Source organism: Liolophura sinensis, chromosome 11 (assembly GCF_032854445.1).
Source record: "Liolophura sinensis isolate JHLJ2023 chromosome 11, CUHK_Ljap_v2, whole genome shotgun sequence".
NCBI classification, from domain to species: domain Eukaryota; kingdom Metazoa; phylum Mollusca; class Polyplacophora; order Chitonida; family Chitonidae; genus Liolophura; species Liolophura sinensis.
The window spans coordinates 13,617,749-13,626,669 of NC_088305.1; the positions used below are offsets into that span (position 1 = coordinate 13,617,749).

Sequence of the window (8,921 nt, forward strand, 5' to 3'; positions counted from 1 at the left end):
GACAAATTGACACGGGTTGTACGTATTACATTAATTATTTGATATAAAGGCTCACTGCATAGCAACTAGAATTGGTAATGTTTTAATCTCCACAGCTCTGTTATAAAAGACAAAATAACCGTTCGGGTGTGTACTCAGTGTCACTGGTACGGTGACAAATGTTTCATCATCTTCATCACAACCTTGGTTGGTTAGCGTGCTAGCGCACTGTAATGACCCAGAAGTCTCCCACAAATACGATCGCTGTGAGTTCAAGACCAGCTCATGCCGGCTAAGTGGGGAGGTCTTCGGCAACCTGCGGATGGTCGTGGGTTTCCCCCAGGCTCTGTCCGGTTTCCTCCCACCATAATGTTGGCTGCTGACGTATAAGTGAAATATTCTTGAGTACGGCGTAAAACACCAATCAAATAAAAATAAATAAATAAATAAATAAATAAATAAATATTTATACACTGCACTTTTCCGTTAAGGTATATCATTTCAATTTCGACAGTAAATTTCAGGTACGTGGTTTTACCTATAAGTCAATGGTCAACTATAAGTCAATGGAGACAATGGTTGACATTTGATTATGTCTTTTGTATTGTGTATTCCTCCATGCATTAACCATACAAGATCCAGCTGGTGGACTAGCCATGTCCCAGGCGTGGCTCCGTTGAATAGTTTCTTGCAATTGATTATTCAATGTGATAACAACACAGCATTTTGAGCATTTTTTCAGTCTCATAAGTTGCATCACTACACATTTTTGTACATAAGCTTAAAGAAAACATGAGAAGGTACAATAAAATGATGAGTATGGCTTTAGGGAAAATGAAGAAAAAAAAATTTTTTTTTAGGTATGTGTTGTATACTTAATAACCGCTCTATTTTATGCATATATTTTCCGTCAACGGTCGGAAATATTCGGAAATCGATGAACTACTGCCATCAACCCCCCTCCCCTTAGAAGCTTGGGCACTCCCGTCAACAAAGTTGTTTTGAGCTATTGAGACTACATAATTTCCGGATTGACCATTGGGGCCTTGGGACATTGTAGCTGAATGCAATTTTTAAGACTCCAAGAAGAAAGATGAGAGGTTTTTTATATGTTAGGCTTTGTATGTTAGGCCACATCATGTATACTCTTTATTAAGAAATAAAAAAAAACAAACGTTTCACGTATCCTTTAAGTCATGAGGTAATAATATGAGGAATGTAAGTTGCTACTATTTAAACATTAACATAAACAGTTAGAATAAACCCCTATCTGAGGTAAACTGACATTTATCTATTTATTTTTAAATTTGTTCGTGAATACTCTTATCATCGCACTCAGTATTATTTTCATTGCTCCATACTACAGAATACTGATTCAGTACAGAGTATGCACGGCGACACGGATTATCTATACCTAAATGAGGCATATGAACTAGATAAACTAACATCAGTAATTACGAAGAAATCTTAATATTCGGTGTAGTGATTCAAGGAAAGTTTTAGAAACCATTTCATAATTCTAGATAATAAGGCACCGCAACCACCAAAACCATCATCTTATTTTTAAACGAGGGTAAGATTGCTTGAACAGAAAATTTGGAGCAAAAATAATATTTACACGGAACCGATCTGAGGCTGACACTGATTCAGTTAGAGAGTACTGAGATTCAGTTTTGTGTGACGGGGATACTTATAGTAGAACGCAAAGGATATTCCGGACATCCGCGCAGTTAAGTTTTGTGTGACGGGGATACCTATAGTAGAACGCAAAGCATATTCCGGACACCCGCGCAGTTAAGTTTTGTGTGACGGGGATACTTATAGTAGAACGCAAAGGATATTCCGGACATCCGCGCAGTTAAGTTTTGGGTGACGGGGATACTTATATTAGAACGCAAAGGATATTCCGGACATCCGCGCAGTTAAGTTTTGTGTGACGGGGATACTTATAGTAGAACGCAAAGGATATTCCGGACATTCGCGCAGTACAATCTCAGTTAGGAATATATACCATTTGAATAGAAATAGTGTACAGTTCATGACAAGTGGCCATCGTAGGTTCTGTATAGCCTATAATATTACTCCAGGCCATGCTGACTTCCTCTCCGGTCGTACGTGGGAAGGTCTGCCAGCAACCTGCGGACGGTCGTTGTTTTCCCCCGGGCTCTGCCCGGTTTCCTCCCACCACAATGCTGGCCGCCGTCGTATAAGTGAAATATTCTTGAGGACGGCGTAAAACACCAATCAAATAAATAAATAAATAAATATATTACATGCGTTTTACATGTTAATATAACCAAAGACGTACAGCATAGAGAGAAAAGCCAGAACAGCGACGATAGTGTGATAGCTGAAAACGCGTCACACATAACAGGTGAGATATTTTTAGTTTGACTGAAAAATTGATTGTACTGACAAATCTAAGAAACGTATTCAACATATATGTGCCTATGTAAAGGTTTGATTTATGTACGAAATCGGTCTTTTTCCTGATAAAAGAAGACGGGGCGAGAAGTGGCCCATTATCGCCAATGTCTTTTCCAGCATTTGGTATTTTGTATGTTGGCTCTTGCATGCATAAGATGCAGAAACCATTGAGAAAACAGTTTTAAACACAAAGCTATAGTCGCCATTGCCGTATGCCTATGATCTTAAATCACGATCTTAATTTTTTTGCGTGAAATTGACGGACTTATAAAGCTATTTCAAAATGAGTGAAACAACAGTTCCAATTTCTGTCAATCGAACCTCCAATTAACTTTGACATTTACATCAAAATCTATACACCCATAGAAAAGATATACACGTCTAATGGCGAGAACTGTAAGATCCTTTCTTATACGCTATCATTATAACACATTTCCCTGTATAAAGATAAAGTGGAAACGGAAATCCTTCGAAATTGAACTGAATGTTTTCAAAGCCAGGCACAAATTGCATATCATTTTATGGGCGCAAAGTGTTAAGATAATATAGTTTTAGTGCAAATAGTCATAGTTAAAAATTACAGAGCACTTGAAATAACTGTTCTTATATCCGACGTGACGACCTAATTCAAAACGATGAATATACATCCCCTAGGCTCAGATTCAGAGGTATTAGACACAGTCATGAATCACAGTGCCAGAGATTCTGGACGATCTGTCCACATTTACTTACAAAAAAATTATACTCATTGTAAAACTAACGAAACTTGGAGTGATGATGGAATAACCTTGACATACGGGTTTTGGCAGTAATAACTTGTGAAGTTCAACTTGATTAAAATCGCCACATAACACAAAGGATCTAACAAGAGATACCAGGCGAGATATGTCTTTATGCAGGACCCTTCGCTTCCGTCTAATTTTGGCTTTTATAGGCATTTCAGGGACTTGCAACTTTTTCTCATCGCATATGTTACATGCTAGAGATTTTGTCTGTATGATAGGAAGGCGTATTATAGGTTCAACAGAAACAAGACATAATATTAAATATCCCAAATATATTTTATTTGATACATACAGCCCATTAGACCGAAATAAAGCATATTATATACAACTTTATGTGACGTCATTATGTAACATACACAGATGTCCACACACGCGTCGCATGTATGTAAATAAATATATGATGACGTCATGAATAAATTATGACAATAGACTAGAGTAGCACTCATCAATCTGTACACTCACCAACGCCAGGTGTTTTCTTGTAAATAATATTCGCTTGGCCGCGAATATTTAATGCGGCATTCCAGTTTATTATTAATTATGACTTTATGATATGTATTATGAATAAATTTAGAAAATAACCAAGACACAATAACTTACTGATTAAGGCAAACATAAATCCTTCTTTTAAAAGACGTATATGTATGTAAAATGTATACGCTCGTATATAAATCATATAAATTAGGATCGCACAAAATATTACACGAAAAATGAAATACCTTAAATGAAAGCAATAATACCCACAAAATTATAATGTAAAATCATATATGTTAAATAATGTGATGAAAAGCGACGATTTGCATTGAGCTTAAAGAAAAAAAAACGAAAGCAGTAAATTTCCACTAAAGCTAGCTCCCTTAGCACCACACATGTATAAAACAAACAAAAAACGTTTAGGAACATAAAATATTGAATTATTTATCACATCTCAAATGTAAAAAGTGGCTCTCTTTAACCTGGATGGATCTAAAAAAGAAATCCGAATAGAACCCCATATTCATAGAAACACATATATACTAAATAAAGTAGCATGTAATAACAGCATGCAGTGAAAAAACTGATATGATCAATTGTATCTCTGTAAGTGAACAATGATCAATTGTTTCCTCAGCGAGTGAACAATGATCAATTGTATCTCAGTGAGTGAATAATGGTCAATTGTATCTCAGTGAGTGAATATATACTAAAGCACTGAAACGCGTTTATTATTATAGGAAAACAGGTTTATAAGTTGACAAACCAACTACATGAGAATTTTGCCTTGATCAGAATACATCTTTACCACTTATAAAAGTTTTAAGTTTGTTTCAATACATTTTCCCCAAGAATTATATGAAAAATTTCACCATCTTCTATGTTATATATTTTCAAGGTGTGACGGTATATTTGTGGGACCACTTACATCGTATTAAGTGAATTGTTTTTCTTTTGTATCCGAAACGTGAGAGCCAACAAAAGTGTTAAGGTTTGCACGTATCTGCGGTGACAATCGTAATTTTACCAATCGAACAATCCAAGATGTTTCAGTTTTTACAAAATGAACAACTTATATTACAGAGGATGACGAACATAACATGTGCGATTTACTCTGCACACAGAGAATTAAAGAATATCAAAGAATTATTTATGATGCTGTAGTAGCATAGACAAATAAAAGAACGGAATCAAGGTTTGTATTTTGTTAACATTCACTCTAGGAAAATAAATTATGACATTGTACAAGACTGAGAGATGTTTACACACTTCTCTGTATAATGCAGTTTGTGTGTGGCATGAAAGTTGGAAGAAAATCGAAGGTGGAGATTGATCCGTATTGAGTCCAAACCCCCATCAACAGCACCTGCTTATTTCTCACTCCCGGTTTCTGGAAATGTCAGAATCTCTGCAGAAAAAAACCCGACCAATTCTCTCTTCACGATTCAGTTCTTTCACACCAGAACTTGTCACACTGACAGTATAAGTTATTTTCTTGGAGAAAAAAATCACAATTTCTTTAAAATATATATTATAAAAGCCCTCGAACTGTGGCTACACTTCCAGTGTTGAGTCCAATATGTTAGAACAGTCCGCTTCCGCTTTATTGAGTCGCGGATCTTCTGGAGTCCATATTTTTGCAACCATTGTGTTATTTGGACCGAGTAACGTTTTTTTCTCGTCGGTCCAGGAGAGCGAATGTCCAGCCAGGGGAGGTAATCCAAACCTTTCCGTGTCGTCAACAATACCTGTGAATTACAACAATAATTGGTTATTTGTATTAATGTAACAAATGTATGGTAATTATATTTCGTGTAATAATAAGCCTACTCGTCAAAGCTTTACGCCGGCCACTTTAGTTTCCTACAGCTATTACACAGGCTAACATCATGTATAAGTGGACAATTCCAAGCTGTTGTCTTTCACCAAAACGGCCTGCAGGTCGCAGGTGAAAAAGTTTGTACTTATCTGTAGCCTATTCGTGACGATAAATTTTTCAAAGAAAGGTTGTTAATCCAGGTCCCCCGGCGAATGCGACATGAGCTGGGCTTTAAACAAATGATACAATCGTAGAAACCTATGCTAATGGAACTGTGTACAGTAACAGGTACTCTCCAAAATATCCTTTGTGTTTAATTTTTTTTTTTGAATGTGTACCTATCTTCAGCTCTACACAAGAGAATGCGTCCAGGCAAGCAACGAATATACGGAATTTATTCAACTAGACTAGCAATTACCAAGAAAGTGGTCTATAAAAATGCTTTATCTACACGGACAGAGCTAACATCTGCGAGTTTCATCCGTTATAACCATGTAGAGAAACGCAGGAAGTAAATTCGAACAAACGATGATTTAAGAAAGTTCCCCCTACACGTATATCATCAGAGCATACCTAAAGACAACAGAGTATATAAGGATTCCAAACCGGTCCTAGCCAAACTAAACTCATTCAAACGTACGCATTGTTTGATGAGTTTAATGATTTGATTGCGATAGTGTCTTGTACCTTAGTTAATTAACTGTTTTTGCAATACATTTACATGCATGGAATGGGTTCGAATTTAAGAGATTATAAAGTCACGGTATTTTTAATAGACAACGATGATACTTTAAACTTTATTTCTTAACAGCAGACCACATTAATTTTGGGCTAAACTTCATTAGTAATTTACATAATTCTTCGTCTAGTTTATCTGCATGAAGAGTTATTCTCACAGACGCTCATCCAAGCTTCTGATCAGTGAGGTCACAGACTAGACTCCAGCTCTCGATACCATTCTTGAGAAAGGTTTTAAACGCCAATCAAATATATAGTTACATACTTCATACTGAATTTTTAATATTGCAAATATTGTTATCTAGCTTAAAACTGTTTGAAATATTTAAAGACTATATTTTTCTGTCTTAGTATCGCTTATTTATTCTATCGTTCGTGGGAAGGCCTGCCACCAACCTCCGGATGCGCTGCCCGGTTTCCTCCCAACATAATGCTGGCCGAGGTCACATAAGTGAAACATTCTTGAGTACGGTGTAAAACACCAATCAAATAAATAAATAAATTTGTCCTATCTATTCAGGGCGGCCAAAACTTCTTTGCTCCAACTTTACATAAGATTGCATTCCGAAACGTGGACTTAGGTGCTATTTGATATCATTTTTTTAAGCGTGTACAAATGAATTAAAGATGAATTAAAACATCAAATGTCACTATGCTGCAATATAGGAAAATAATTTTGGTTCGTGTAAAAGAAAAAGCAAGATCATTGAGTTTTTTTCTGTTTTTGATGTAATAAACGCTAATTCAGTTTTGCTCCAATATACAATTTGCCTTACTTAGATATTGCATTCGAAGAATAGAGAATCTGAATACAGCTGTTTTAACCAATCATTTGATAAATTAAATTCATTAAATAATTTACGCGGTTCAAAAATAATTGGTTGAGAAGTTTGAATTAGGGTGTTGTCATATTGGTAAACCCATCGGTTACCAAAATCGTCGATAAATAAGTCCATAAATTCGTCAATCGGTCAGTCAACATATGCGTCAATCAATCAGTCAACAACTTGGTCAGTCAGTCAGCCTACATATGTTCATCAATCAATTAGTCTACAAATTTGCTAAATACAACAATTTACCAAATTAATCAATCAGGCAACTAATTGATTAAGTAAATATACTGTTTGCACACAACTAACCTCGATGACAGTGGATTATGACTTTCCTGGGTTGTTCCCCGAGCTGATGATGGATGTTTTCTTTCGAATGAACGTCAGTTTGGACAAGTTCCGTGAGAAAGCCAATGTATCCAATAGCCAGACGCAGGGTGTCCACTTTGGACAGTCTCTTCTCATAGGGTAAAGTTGGAATGTGTGTCCGTAAACCTTCGAATGCATCGTTAATGGACTGCATTCGTTTACGTTCTCGGAGGTTAGCTGCTTGTCTTTGGTGAACTTGCTGTTCCGGACATCGCCGTTTCCGGCGTCTGATTTTTCCCACTGTGTGCCCTTCGTTGTCAGACTGAGACTATGTGATGAAGGGTAAGAGGAACAGGAGCCCAATCCGTCACGGTCTGATGGCGACAGGTAAGGTGGCGAGTTAGAAAACTCCTCCAAGAAACTGTGCGTCTCAAAATGCAACGCATCCATGATTACACGTCTTGTAGCAAAAAGTTCTGTATCAGAAAACGGTTTGGTTTGTTCCGTAATAATCGCTGATGGGACAAGATAATTGTTAATTAACACTAATTAAGAACACTATGGCGCGGCAGCCAACGACGTTAAGGATACGATAATGTCATGACACGGGATCAGCGCACTGTCTCGGCAGTGTTGTCAACACGGTGTTAACCGATAAGTGATTTCCTGCCGGCACTTCCGACTCGGAAAAACTCTCCAGGGAGTGATTTTGGCGGGCCTGTTATAGCCGAGCTGTGTCAACAGCGGCACGTGCCTGCCACACACCACTGACCAATCAGAGGGCGTGTTACACAGGCGGAGGTGGCCCCGCCCCTCTCGCTGTCGAGCTGTCAAACACTCCGTTATGTCGGGGGAAACACAAACAGACCGTTCACGTTAAGCAGGCGACTAGCTCGGCCTCGGCTGATGGGTAAAATTTGGTTAACAACCGCACAGGAAACACGGCAGAGAGTTAAGCTCGCAGATACCTACCTCACATCGCAAAAGCAAATATATAAACCTTTAAATAGTCAAGGAGGGCTGTTGTGGATGCTGTTTGACGTCCTATGTAATCGCAAATCTGAGATAACAATACAAAGAGAGGACGTAAATGTACACTGAGTTTGTCCAGAAAAGCGCTAACATATTGTAAAACCGGGTAGGACACTCCCCTCGCTAGACAAACAGAAACAGATATGTTTGAAAGTACTCGAAGTAATGCATGGCGTGATTATTCCGTAACATTTCACTTTGAGAAATATTACTGGTTATCCATGCTGATTTTCATTGATGGGGTTTAACTATTGAATGAGAGCGGTAAAACTTAGGAGATTTAAATAATTAACAATCGTTGATATGTTCTCTGATACTGATTTAACTCATTTCTTAAAAGACCATACATCATATTGTCATACTGTTTTGGTGTCGATTAAATGGACTTCTTAAAAGACTGGATATGATATTGTTTTACTATTTTGATGCCGATTTAATGGACTTCTTAAAAGACCATATATGATACTGTTTCATAGAAAAACGCCGGTAAAAAATTACAGTTATCTGCTTTACTTGACTGCCAAGCAT

General features: G+C 37.2%; 1 protein-coding gene across 1 annotated transcript; it reads right to left on the reverse strand.

Moving 5' to 3' along the window:
* Positions 1-3,880: 3,880 nt before the first annotated feature.
* On the reverse strand, positions 3,881-8,921 carry LOC135478099 (pancreas transcription factor 1 subunit alpha-like). The gene is made up of 3 exons (XM_064758370.1): positions 8,907-8,921; positions 7,362-7,689; positions 3,881-5,413 (listed from the first exon to the last, which is right to left on the reverse strand). Exons 1-3 carry the CDS (start codon positions 8,919-8,921, stop codon positions 5,220-5,222), a joined length of 537 nt encoding a protein of 178 aa, XP_064614440.1. The 3' UTR covers positions 3,881-5,219.